Source organism: Vombatus ursinus, unplaced genomic scaffold (genome assembly GCF_900497805.2).
Source record: "Vombatus ursinus unplaced genomic scaffold, bare-nosed wombat genome assembly UNPS02014814.1, whole genome shotgun sequence".
NCBI classification, from domain to species: domain Eukaryota; kingdom Metazoa; phylum Chordata; class Mammalia; order Diprotodontia; family Vombatidae; genus Vombatus; species Vombatus ursinus.
In genome coordinates, this window is record NW_020954592.1 from 10882175 (window position 1) to 10896123 (window position 13949).

At 37.2% G+C, this 13949-nt stretch overlaps 1 protein-coding gene across 1 annotated transcript in view; it reads left to right on the top strand.

Annotated features, from left to right (window-relative positions):
* The window catches only part of CA5B (carbonic anhydrase 5B), a 52083-nt gene that overhangs the window by 20335 nt on the left and 17799 nt on the right, over positions 1–13949 (top strand). The window contains exon 3 of the mRNA XM_027835446.1: positions 7552–7749. Coding sequence (XP_027691247.1) covers positions 7552–7749 — 198 coding nt within the window. The remainder of the gene's footprint in view (positions 1–7551; positions 7750–13949) is intronic.

The window sequence follows — 13949 nt, forward strand, 5'->3', positions numbered from 1 at the left end:
GACTTTATGAGAAATCAAGAAGAAATAAAATGAAACCAAAAGAATGAAAAAATAGAAAACAACATGAAATATCTCATTGGAAAAACAACTGACCTGGGAAATAGATCCAGGAGAGAAAATTTAAAAGTTATTGGACTACCTGAAAGCCATGATCAAAAAAAAAAGCCTAGACATTATCTTTCAAGAAATTATCAAGAAAGACCACCCTGATATTCTAGAACCAGAGGATAAAATAGAAATTGAAAGAATCCACCAATTACCTCCTGAAAGAGATCACAAAATGAAAACTCCCAGGAATATTATAGCCAAATTCCAGAGTTCCCAGGTCAAGGGGAAAGTATTACAAGCAGCCAGGAAGAAACAGTTCAAATGTTGTAGAGTTTCAGTCAGCATAACCCAAGATTTTGCAGCATCTACTTTAAAGGATTCTGAGGGCTTGGAATATGTTATTCCAGACGGCAAAGCAGCTACGATTACAACCAAGAATCTCCTACCCAGTAAAACTGAGTATAATCCTTCAGGGAAAAAATGGATATTCAATGAAATAGAGGACTTTCAAGCATTCTTGATGAAAAAAGCAGACCTGAATAGAAAATTTAACCTTCAAGTATGAGACTCAAGAGAAGCATAAAAAGATAAACAGGAAAGGGAAATCATAAGGGACTTAATAAGGTTAAACTGTTTACATTCCTACATGGGAAGATAATATTTCTAACTCATAAGACTTTTCTCATTATAAGAGTAGTTAGAAGGAATATATATAGACAGAGGGTACAGGTGTGAGTTGAATATGAAGGGATGATATCTAAAAAATAAAATTAAAGGGTGAGAGAGGAATGTACTGGGAGAAAGAGACAGAGAGAGGTAGAATGGGGTAAATTATCTTACATAAAAGAGGCGAGAAAAATTTTACAGTGGAGGGGAAGAGGGCGAAGATGAGGGGCAGTGAGTGAACTTCATTCTCATCAGAATTGGCTCAAAGAGGGAATAACATATACTTGCAATTGAGTATAAAAAATCTATCTTACCCTGTAGGAAAGTAAGAGGGAAAAGGGATGAGAGAAGAGGGGAAGGGGTGATAGAAGTCAGGGCAGATTGGGGAAGGGTGTGGTCAGAAGCAAAACTTTTGGGAGGAACAGAGTGAGAGGGGAGAGAGAATATAATAAGGAGGGGATAGGATGGAGGGAAATACAGTTAGCAATAATAACTGTGAAAAATATTTTGAAGCGTGTTTCTCTGATAAAGGCCTCATTTCTCAAACATATAGAGAACTGAGTCAAATTTGTAAAAATAAGAGCCATTCCCCATTTGATAAATGATCAAAAAATATAATCAGTTTTCAGATGAAGTAATCAAAAGGTAAGTATAGCCATATGAAAAAAATATTCTAACTCACTATTGACTGGAGAGATGCAAATTAAAACAGTTCTGATGTACTACCTACTACCTGTTAGATTGTTTAATAGGACAGAAAAAGTAAATGACAAATATTGGAGGGGATGTGGGAAAAATGAGACATTAAAGCACTGTTGGCAGAGTTGTTAACTGATTCAACCATTCCACAGAGCAATTTGGAATTATGCCCAAAGGGCTATAAAACCATGTATACTTTGACCTAGCAATACCACTACTAGATCTGTATCCCAAAAGAGATAAAAAAACAACAACAACAACAACAACAAAGAAAAGGACCTATATGTACAAAAATATTGATAGCAGCTCTTTTCTGGGGGCAAAGAATTAGAAATTGAAGGGATGCCCATCAATTGGGGAATGGCTGAACAAGTTGTGGTATGTGATTATGATGGAATACTATTGTACTATAAGAAATGATGAACAGGATGTTCTCAAAAAAACCTGGAAAGACTTGCATGGAATGATGCAAAGTGAAAAGTACTGTGTATAAATTAACAGCAATATTGTAAGATGATCAGCTGTGAATGACTTAGCTATTCTCTCAATACAACAGTGCAAGACAACTCTGAACGACTTAAGATGAAAAATGCCATCCATCCCTGAACTGATGATACATACTTTTTAAAACTTTCCTTATTTTTCTTTAGTTTTTTTTGTCTATGTTTACTTTCATAACATGACTATTATGGATATGTTTTGCATGACTACACATATATAACCTATATCGAATTGCTTGCCTTCTCAATGAGGAGTGTGGGGAGGGAGGAAGGGGAAAGATTTGGAACTCAAAGTTTTAAAAACAAATGTTAAAAATTATTTTTACATGTAATTGGGGAAAAGTAAAATGCTAAATACAAAAAATTTTGAAAAAGAGAAGCATATGTTTAGGGTTAGAGTGATTATAGTCCAACTGTACTCTTCCAAAAATCCTATAAACATTTATTAAGGACTTACTATGTGCCAGGCACTGTGCTAAATGCTGGGGATACAACCAAAGGAGGTAGGAAAGGGGTGGAGGGGTTGTTCCATGGAATTGTGATCAGGCAGAGGAGCAGATGCAAAGTGGAGTGAGCTCAGTCCAATTTCTGCCCTCTATAAAGGAAGGCATTGAGAGGAATTTGGTACTCCTCCCTACAGTTCTCCAGTTAGAGGGGAGAGGAGGCTGAAAGAGGCAGTATCAATCTAGGCTTGAGTTAGCCACAGGGTGATGAGATGAGAAATAATGAGGTCATCCTGGGAGAGGTATCCTACTTCGTGGAGTAGAAGCCAGGCAGGGCAGTAGATGCAAAGTCTCCTCCTATCATACCGCATCTAGAATTCTTGTCTTCACTTCTGGGTACCACATTATAGGAAGTATAATGACAACTTGGAAAATCATCCAGAGGCAGATGATTTGGGTTGTGAAAGACCTCAAGTTCATGCCATATAACTGGGGGCACCTATTCTGGAGAAGAGAAGACTTTGAGGAGATAGACTAGCCCTATGGAAGAAGGATAAGACTTGGATTTTTTCAGCACCAGAGGATAATACTAGGTGAGGTTATAGAGGTTATAGAGATGTAGATTTCTACTTCATATAAGGAAAAACTTCCTAACAATAAGAACTATTCAAAAATAGAATGGGTTGTCTTGGGAGCTAGTAGGTTTCCTGTTAGTTGAGGTCTTCCAGTAATGGCTGGATGATTATTTATTGGTAAGCTAATTTAGGGCATTCTTCAGCAGATATAGGTTGGACTAGATGACCTATAATGTCTTTTCCAACTCTGAGATTTTGTGATATTGTGCTGGTGAAATGGGGAGGGGAGGGTGTAGAATAGTTGATCTCTAATGTCCCTCCAAGTGTAATTCTGTGATTATCACTAACAATAATTTAAGGTATAAGATATTATATATCATATCTTACACAGGTAATATGTTTACATCAGCTACATACAGCTAGGAGTAGGATGCAAAGAATAGGACAATGGGCAGGTTAGTTTTACTAGAGCAAAGGATTTATATGTTATACAGTCATCCCTCGACATTCAAGAGATAAGGGGCTCAGGACCAGAAAGAATGAGAAAAACCACAAATAACTCTAGACCCTACCCCCAAAATTAATTTTTAATAATTCTGATCATATTTATATAACACACAAAACAAGTAAAACAATATACTGGACCCATAAAAAAACATTGCAGTTTCTACTCAAGAGAGATTAGTGTCACACATTTTGCAGAGTCTTTGCAGATACAGGTATAGCTGCAGCAGCTGCTTCATGGATTTCCTTTTCCTATGAAAATGCAAAATACAATGAACACTTCTGGAGAAAATCATGTGACTGAGTTTGGATGGTGGAGAGACAAAGAGGAGGCATTCCCAAAGAGAATGAATAGCCTGTCATTTTTAGTGCACTGAAACTTTTAACAAAATTTAATTGTTTATAATAAATTTATTTATGTATACTTATGGTAATAAATGATAAAATATGTTAATAATATATAGTATCCATTCATTTATGACTTACTAAATATTTTTAGTTTTCTTTACATACACACCTCATCTGTAATTTTCTGTAGTACTCCACAAATCTCTAAAAATTCCCATTTAATTATTGGTGGCCAAGCCACGAATAACCAAAACCAGGACTGTGAAATCCACAAATGTGGAGGGATAACTATATTTATAGAGTAGGAGATAAAGATAAACTTAGAGAGCTTTAGTAACTTAAAATATTTGATCTTCATTATCATCCTGTCAACAAGTATTTAGGGTCAGCAAGGTGGCCCAGTGGATAGAGTGCCAGGCCTGGAGTCAGGAAGACTCATCTTCCCAAGTTCAAATCTGGTCTCAGACACTTATTAGCTATGTGGCCCTGAGCAAGTCACCTAACTCTGCCTCAGTTTCCTCATCTGTAAAATGAGCTGGAGAAGGAAATGGCAAACCACTCTAGAATCTTTGCCAAAAACAAAAAAAAAACAAAACAAAACTCCAAATGGGGTCATGAACAGTCAAACACGAATGAAAAACAAAACACGTCCCTGGTATGGTGAGATATACATAAATGGAAAGCATGACCTCAGTTGTCAAATTATATTACAATCTAATTGAAGAGACAAAACAAACACATGGCACAATAGAAAACAAGTATAAAACTATGTGGTGCTAAGTGAATTTTATAATTTTAGAGATAGGAGAAAACCAGTATGGATGAGAGTAATTTGCATTTATATTCCAAGGTTCATTGGAATCTGAAGGGCTTCTGATGCTAACCTGAAGATTTCATTTTAGCTTAGAGACAATAGGGAACCACAGAAGCTTTTTGAGCAGGACAGTGAAATAATAAAACTTGGTTTTAGGAACATTGTTTTGTCAGCTATGACGAGAATGGATTGGAGAGAGGAAAACTTGGAAGTTGGGGGTATATTTAAGAGGCTATTGCAGCAGTCTGAGCAAGAAATAATGAGGACTGCATTAGGGTGAGTAGAGAGAAGGGAATGGATGCAAGTGATGTCAGGGTAGAATCAATAAAGCTTAGCAATTGACAAGATATGAGGGATGAAGGAGAGGGAAAAGTCCAAGGTTTCAGACATGATTTACTAGAAGGATGGTGGTGCCCTCAGCAGAAATAAGGAAGTGTGTATAAGAGATGGGACGGGGGGACGGAGGGTTAAAGGGAAGGTAATGAAGTACATTTTGGACATGTCTATGGGACCATCAGAGATGTGGAACAGGCATTTGGAGAAGATGTAGGTCTGGAGCTAAGGAGAGAGATGAGGTCTGCATTAGACTTGGGAGTCATCTGCATTGATATGATAGTTGAATCTATGGGATCTAATGAAATCACTGAGAGAGTCTGTAGAAAGACATTAGAAGGGGACCCAGGAGAGACTCAGAGTTAGAAGGCAGTATATACATGACAATACAAGTAGCAAAGGAGTCCAAAAAGGAGCAATCAGGCCAAGAAGAGGAGAACCAAGAGAGAGCCATCACCTAATAAAGTGTCTCTGGTGAATGTGTCAAAATCATATGAGAATCTCCAAAGAGATATAACAACAGAAGTCATGTTGCTGACCTTCTGGTTGTTCGTATCAAGTGGTGCATAAAACAGGGAGATGTATATTTGCCAAAGTGTTGGGGCTGACATGAAAGGTGTCCAGTGAGGCATTTAAATCAAAGAAGGGATTCCATAGAGAGAGAGAGGTCCTCTAGGTGCTCTTGTTTATGGACAATATTGTGCTGATTATATCAAATCCTAAACACATTTCAGATCTCCTAATTATTTCTTGATTCTTAACCATTTAAAATACTTCAGCCTTACTCTACACTCAGAAAAAACAACTGGATGAAAAGTGCCTGTTATCCATGTTACAAGGTGCAATTTGATGAATAACCCGTAGTAGTTGTCCATTCATTCATACATACATATATATATATATTATATGTCTTGAAAAATATTGCTAATGGATGGTGAGTTGGGCTCATGATTTCATAGGAGTAAGAGAGCAGGCTGCTCACCATCTCCCCTCAGTCCCTGATGAGTTGGGCCAGGATCCTTAAAGAACCTTAGGAATAGCAGCGTTTACCAGACCTGCTTCAAGCCCAGCCCCACAGCTATTATTGAGGGGAGAAATGATAGTGGAGAAGGGGTCTGCCTTCATCATCACCAGGAACAGCTCCTGACCAACTGTCACCAACCCAGTTCTAAAGCCATTGTCCAGGGAAGCAGCTCCTATGAAAAGGGGCCCAGCCATCCCTACCAAATGCCAATCAGCTGCCAAACATGTAGTAGGCAAGCCAGCTTAGCTGAAGCAGCAGAGCACCCTGAAGGAAAGGCGAGAGGCAGCATATGCCAGGCAAGTCAAATAACCACTGCCACCACCTTGACCATCATCTCTCTTCAGATCTTGATGGGGACAGACCAGGACCCAGAACCTAGCAGCCTTGGGAATAGGAATGCTTCCAGCCCTGGGCCCAGAGTCATCCTCCTGGGAAAACAATCCTCATGGAGGGGCAGCCTGGCAACCACTCCTGCTGGTGCCATAGCCGTACTACTGAAGATCTAGAAAAGACAGTTCTTGCTGGCAGAGTCCTTGGCTGTCAAATGGTTCAACATAAGAAACTAATATGATTTTATCAGTGGAAATGATGTTAAGGAAGAAGTATTACCATCTGCTTTGCCGCTGTACCCGAAGGACCTTTCAGTCTGACTTACAGCTGAAACCTTCCATATGTGTCATTTTCCATGTTTGAATGTCAGTATTTATTAAGGGCCTACTATGTGCCAAGAACATGCTAACTGCTTTATAAATATTATCTCATTCTGTCCTAACAATAGTCCTATGAGGTAGGTGCTATTATTATCCCCACTTTACAGCTGAGAAAATGGAGGCAGGAGGAGATTAAGGGCCTTGCTTCAGGATCACATAGTACATGTCTGTGGCTAGATTTTAACTCAGATCCTCCCAACTCCAGGCCCAGTGCTTTATCTATTGTGCCACCTAGTGGTCTTGCTCTTAATGGCGAATGTGTATAGTACTTAGCATAGTGCTTTGCACATAGTAAACACTTAATAAATACTTCATTCATTCATTCATTCATGCATTCATTCATCCTAGAGCTAGTGTTCTTTCCTTTGTACCATGCAGCCTCTTTATGTTTGCCTGTATGAGAGGAATTTTGCATTGTTTCTCATATGGGATCATTTTATAGGGTGTGTTAACCTGTGTCTTTAGCTGCTCAGACCAACCTGCTGAAAACGACAAATCCTTGGTTCTACTTTTAGACTCCAAACTATTCTTTTAAATAATCAGGTGATATTTACTCTTGGATATTTATTTAATATTAAAACTGAAATTTAAGGTAACTTGCTCATGTAGAAAAATTTCATTAGGAGTAAAGTATTTTTCTTTTTGCTAAAAGCAAAATTAGTTATCATTCTTACAAGCCTTAGAAGGGTACAGAGTAATGGCATTGGAAAAGAGCTCCTTTTCTCTATCTAATCTCTAATTGAATAAGCCTTCAAGCAACTGAGTATTAAAATATCTGGCTTCTGTGAGTTTCTTTTTTTTTTTTTGACCTGGAATCACTTTGTCTATGAAAATAGATAGTTAATAGAACATCTTAATAAAGTCTACATCTATATTTTTTTTCCTAGTACATCCACTCTGGCAAAGCTTGGACATGGTACCTGAAGGTGATCGACAATCACCGATCAATATCCGATGGAGAGATAGTGTTTATGATCCTTGCCTGAAGCCCTTAAAAATTTGTTATGATCCAAATACATGTCTTCATATCTGGAATAATGGGTATTCTTTCCTAGTGGAATTTGAGGATTCTACAAATAAATCCGGTAAGAGAACAACATTTAATGCTTCTAATCTGGGCTAAAAAAAAGTTTATACTCAATACTAATATCCCAGTTTTGCCTGTTTTTGTATAATAAAATTGTATATGAATTATCTGACCCAGGGGTGGGGAACCTGCGGCCTTGAAGCCACATGTGGCCTTCTATGTCCTTGGGTGCGGACTACAGAGCAAATCCTTTTATTAAGAGGATTTGTTCTGTGAAGTTGGAATTCAGTCAAAGGGCTGTACTTGAGGACTTAAAGGGCCACATGTGGCCTTGAGGCCCCAGGTTCCCCGCCCCTGATCTGACCTATTTTGAATTTAAGAAAAAAATTCCCTCCTTCGGGTATCATGTAGTAACTTTTATGCTTTTAATAAAATATGTAGTATTTTCAATTATTAAATGCATCTTTAGATATATATATATATATATATGTATTTTGTTTGAATACTTGCTTTAAAGGAGCTTATAAGAGTTTTAAGTTTTCCCTGCTATTTTTGTTAATAAATGATCATTTTCCTCTGTATACTATATGTTGTGTTTAAAAATAATTTTATGTTAAATATTAACTGACTTTTAATATTTAATCAGTATTAACTGATAAGAATTAAGTACATTTGCAATAAGACAAAGACGTATTTTTATGTGCAAAGTGTTATGTTTCTTAATAGCTACTTAGAAGTATTTACATACTGGAAAATTAGGTTTTTGTCATTTGTTAACAAAATTAAGCAAATATAATTATCTGTTTTTAAAAAGAAATAGAAATTCTCTGAATTGAAAGTTTCTTAAGATAACCAAGAGTTTGTAATTGTTCTTCTCCTTGCAGCCAAGCAGGATATGAATGTAATTATGAGATATTTTTACAGTTGGATCAAAAAACTTTGTGATTCTTGAATTTAGGTTATAACTGAATTCTAAATAGATTTCTTGTCTCCTACTCATGACTAAGTTTAGTTCAAGTAAACAATTTTAATTAGTGTGAAGCAAGTATGTGGGGAAAAATGATCATAAGGAAATGGAGTTCTCATTAATGAATAGTGTAAAACAATTTAAGGAATGGTTTATAAAATTCCTAAAAGTGCATGAGGCAGCAATGAAGACTGTTATATCTGTATTGATTATAAAACTCTAAACTGTGTGTTCTCTCCATATGTTCCTAATACAATCCTGGAACTATGAATCTGAACACATAGTCCAGAGTCCAGATCTAAAGATAGTCCCTAAAATATAAAGATTTCCTTTCTTTCTCCTTTATTCTGTACATTTATCTGCTTGATAAAGTGTAAGTAGCTATCTTAAATCACTTATATCTGCCTATCTTTCTTAAGACATTGCCTCCCACTTTTTATTATCTTGTGTCTAATTATTCAAAAGTCTGAAAATCTGCCCCCACTGATTCCTCAGTGCTGTCTGGATTATCTGTAGTCCTGTAATGACCTATTCTAACTCCCAAACTGTCTTTAGACAAATGAACCAAATCCTTCTGTCCCAGATTATCCACTTATGCTTACGTCCACCCTGAAATCTAATCACCATTCCCACCACGACATTAATTTGCCTTCTCTTTTCTCATGCCCTTCCTTGATTCTACAAATGTGAATGTATCTTTAATCCTTCTCACTTTTAACCTTATATATTTTCAACCTGAGCAGAATAAGTCCTGTTCAACGTTGTTTGTTAGAATCAACTCAAAGTGAATCAAACAATTTTATCTGTTATATTTTTAGTCATCTGATTAATCAACAGTTTTTAAGATTTAGATTAAGAATCTAATTCTTAAATTTCTACCAGGGACGACCAGGGAAGATTTTTCGTGGAGGTCATACCTTAACTAGGTCTTTAAGGAAGAGAAGTATTTCTTTTTTTCTGACATTATTTATAGCTTTTGTTTTTTATATCACTTTCATTTCCAAATGTATCCTTTCCTCCTCCCTTGCCCAGAGAGCCTTCTCTTGTAACTTAGAATAAAAAAAGAAAGAAAAAAAAAAAAACAGTTCTTCAAAAAAACTATCCAACACTTCAGGCGTTTCTGACGTATGCAGTGTTCCATGCCTGCCATCCCCCATCTCCGCAAAGAAGAAAGAAAGGTGCAGTTTGTCATTTGGAAGATAAGTTGTTTGTTTTTTTAAACAGGCAGGGAGGATTCCATTTCAGAAACTGAATTAACTGAACAAATGGAGACAAAAGAGATCAGTGATATGGTGTAATACCTAGTAGTTGGTTTGACTAGAATATACTGCAGGGTGTGTGAAGGGAGAGTGTTGTGAAATTAGGGCCAAAAGGTGGATTGGAGCCAGATCATGCAAAGCCTTGAAGCCAGAATAAAGACTTTGCATTTTATCTTGAAAACAATGAGGAGCCACGGATTAGACCTAGAAGATTACTTTATAGCTGTGTAAAGATTGGACTGGAAAGGAGAGAGATCAGAGTTAGGACAACAGGTTAAGAGGCAATTATAATAGTCAAATAAGAGGTAATGAGACTGTAATCGTTGGGAAAGAAAAGGAGGGAAAGAGTGCAAGATATATTGCCAGAGTTTAAGTGATAGTATTTAGCAACTTTTTTTTTCTTTTGTTTGTTTGTTTGATGGAGGGGCAGGGTTAGAGAGAGGGAAGAGTCAAAGATAATCCTGAGGTTTCAAATTTGGGTGACAGGGAGGATAGTAGTGCAGTCATCAGATACAGAATATTATGGACATGTTGAATTTAAGAAGTCAGTGAGATATGCAGGTGTAGATATCCAGCAGTCATTTGGAAATGCCAGTCTGGCATTCAAGGGAGAGAGCAGAGCTGTGTATGTATGGGTCATCTGCAGAGATATAATAAATGAAATCATGAGAATAGATGCAGCAACCAAGCAAAAAACTGTAGAAAGGGGGCAGCTAGGTGGCGCAGTGGATAGAGCGCCAGCCCTGGATTCAGGAGGACCTGAGTTCAAATCCTGCCTCAGACACATAACACTTACTAGCTGTGTGACCCTGGACAAGTCACTTAAACCCATTGCCTAAACTCTGCCCCCCTCCCAGAAAAAACTGTAGAAAGAAGGAAGACATCCGAGAGCTAAACATCGGTGACCTACTCTCTGGAGGCTGGAAAAGGGAGAAAGAACAAAGAATGAGCAGTCATATTCTTAGGAAGAGAGCCAAGAGAGAACAATGGAAACAGATTGAGGAGAAAATATCTAAGAAGAAGGAATAGTGAACAGAAAGGTAAAGGATGATAAAGACTGAGGAGAAAAAAGTAGCTTTTTTTTTTTAAAGTAGCTTTTAAGACGTCATTGCCATCTTGGAAAGAACAGGTTGAAGGATAAAGGAGAGGAGAATGGTGGGATGATTGATAGCTTGAGTGAGGACTAGGATCAAGGAGGGATATTATTTTAGTAAAAACCTGAGCATATTTCTTGGCAAACCACAAGGAATCAACAGAGGAGAGATTGAAGACGAAAGAGGATATATGAAGCAGACATGGAGAAGACTCATTTTATAGCGTAATTTTTAATCACTGGTAAATGTGGCAGAGCAGTATAACTGACACTTTTAACTGACAAGTTTTGGGGGTTTTTTGCCTTTTAAAATTAGGTTTTGGTTTTTATTTAGCACACCCTGTAGTAGACCTCTCCAAATTGTAGGTCCCTAGGGAGGCCTCCAGAACTACAGGTCCCCAGTGGCCTCTCTTGCCTTGTGTTTTCATAATGCTTCCACAAGGTGTGCCATTTCTGCTGGACCGGTAAGTCGGGTTCAACTCCTGATGGTTAGGGCTGGCGCTCTTTTTGAGTCATAGAGCTCAGTCTCTCTCCTCAGAACTGTCTTTTGCCTTGTAGGCCTGCTTCCTCTTGGGGGTAGTGGCTCCTACTGGGAGAGTGTGTCATGGCCAATGTTGGAGGGGGATAGAGAGAGAGAGGGTCCCAAAGCCCCTCTTCCTGAATAGTGTGAAGAACTTCCTCTCAAGGGCTAGAGACTTTTTCTGTAGCTAGGTCTCCTCTCTATTTCCAGGGGTCACAGTCTGTCTCCTATCTTGGCTGCCTCCTTAGATAGCATGTCTTTATTTTTAAGAGGCAACCAGGGGTAGGGCCAATCTTTATCCAGCCAATAGTTGGCTACTCTCTAAATTTTCACATCTTGTAAAGGAGTAACAAAATGTAAGCCTTTTTCAAAAATGCTTTAAAACCTTAATAACTCCTTGTTTCTATTGCCGATCCCTTACTCTCTGTTATTGCATCAGGGAGGCTGAGGGAAGTCAATTTATCAAAGGTATCCTGATGAACTCCCTGCACTCTACTGCAAGTGTATGAAACACAAAGATTTTGTATGCCTTCAAACTCAATTATATGATGATGGATTTGGTTTAATGCAATGGATATACCTTTTCTGGCTAAAAGATTTAAATTGTATTCTTTGCATTTTTCTTGGTGTAATTTAAAATAGTTTGTAGATTCTTAGTGAAGTTTTTTTTTTGGGGGGGCAGTATAGATCTTGTGATAAAATAGTTCTGGTTTAAGAGGCAGCTTGGCGGTTAGAGCACTGTGGAATCAGGAAAACCTGAGTTCAAATCCATGCTCAGATACTTATTAACTGTGTGACCCTGGGAAAGTCACTTATCTGCTGTCTGCATTAGTTTCCTTATCTTTAAAATGGGGATAAAATAGCACCTATCTTCTAGGTTGTTGTGAGGATGAAGTAAAATAATATCTATAAAGTGCTCTGCAAAGCTTAAAGTGATATATAAATACTAGCTATTACTATTGTGGGTTTATTATTGCCTCTTGCTCTTGAGTCACACTCTATATTAGAATGCTGATACAAAGAATTTGTCAGAATCATGCTTAAAAGCCTATCTGTTCTGATGTTACTTATCCAGTTTAAGAGAAATTCATTCTTTTAACTTTAACAATTATTTGCTTGCATAACCTTCAATCTTTAAAGAACTAATTTTCTCTCTCTTTCATATTTCAGTGTCTACCCTGTGTTTCCTGTTTTATTTTTCCATCCTTTCCTCCACGTTTTTGTAAAAGAAAGAAAAATACTCAGAGAAAAAGGTACATGAACAAAATTCAGTAGTTAGAAAATAAAATTCTCAAGTAAAGAAAAAAGTTGGAAAAAAATCCAGAAAAAGTTTTTTTTTAATTTTGTTTTTTTACAAAAGGAGGTCATAAACACAAATATCTAGAAATAACAATAGAGAAGAATAGGAAGTACTGCCACTGAATTTCCCAAAAAAAGTAGAAGGAAATATGTAAGAAAATGGGGTTTGAGGGAAGGTATGTAATAATTTTCTACCACTGCCCTTTGTTAAATCATCATATGTGTTTAGTAAGCATTCATCTTCTTGGGAATGGAGCTCAAGAAGTTATGTAAATGAAAATGAATGGCTAAAAAAGGAGGTGGGCCAGTCATCAAGTGAGAATAAAAATTAATTAATAGAAAACTCAAAGGAGATAAAAAAAAAATTAGAAGGGCCTCCATCTGGAGAAAGATTTGTAGAAAGGCATTGGCCACACAGGATGAGAAGGTATGGAGAGGTTATAATCTGTATCAGGAGAATAAGAACTCAAATCACTAAAATCACAGTTCCATCAAATTGAATCGATTAATTTGACTTGTCATATGCATATGACCCTTTATTAACAATGGAAAGAGCACTGATTATAGTCAGAGGACTTGAGTTCAGATGCTATTTCTGCTGCCTACTTCTTGTGTGACCTTGGGCAAGTCACTTAACTTCTCTTGGCCTCAATTTCCTTAACTGTAAAATGACAAGAGTTAGACTAACTGGCTTCTTTCTTTCTCTTTTAGCTCTAGGTATTATAATTCTAAGGGCAGCTTGGTGGTGCAGTGGATAAAGCACAGGGCATAGAGTCAGAAAGGCTCATATTCCTGAGTTCAAATCTAACCTCAGACACTTACTAGTTGTGTGACCCAGGGCAAGTCACTTAACCCTGTTTGCCTCAGTTTCGTCATCTGTAAAATGAATGCAGAAGGAAATGGCAAACCACTCTAGTATCTTTGCCAAGAAAACCCCAAATGAGGTCTCAGAGATTAACTTACTGAAAAATGAGTTAACAACTGTAACAATTAAAATCCTTTGATTACTTTTTTATTTTTTATTTTTTTCCCTGTCCTTTATTTTTTATTTTTTTTTTCATTTTTAACATGTGTTTTTTAAGCTTTGGGTTACAAATTTTCTCCCTTCCTCCCTCCCCAC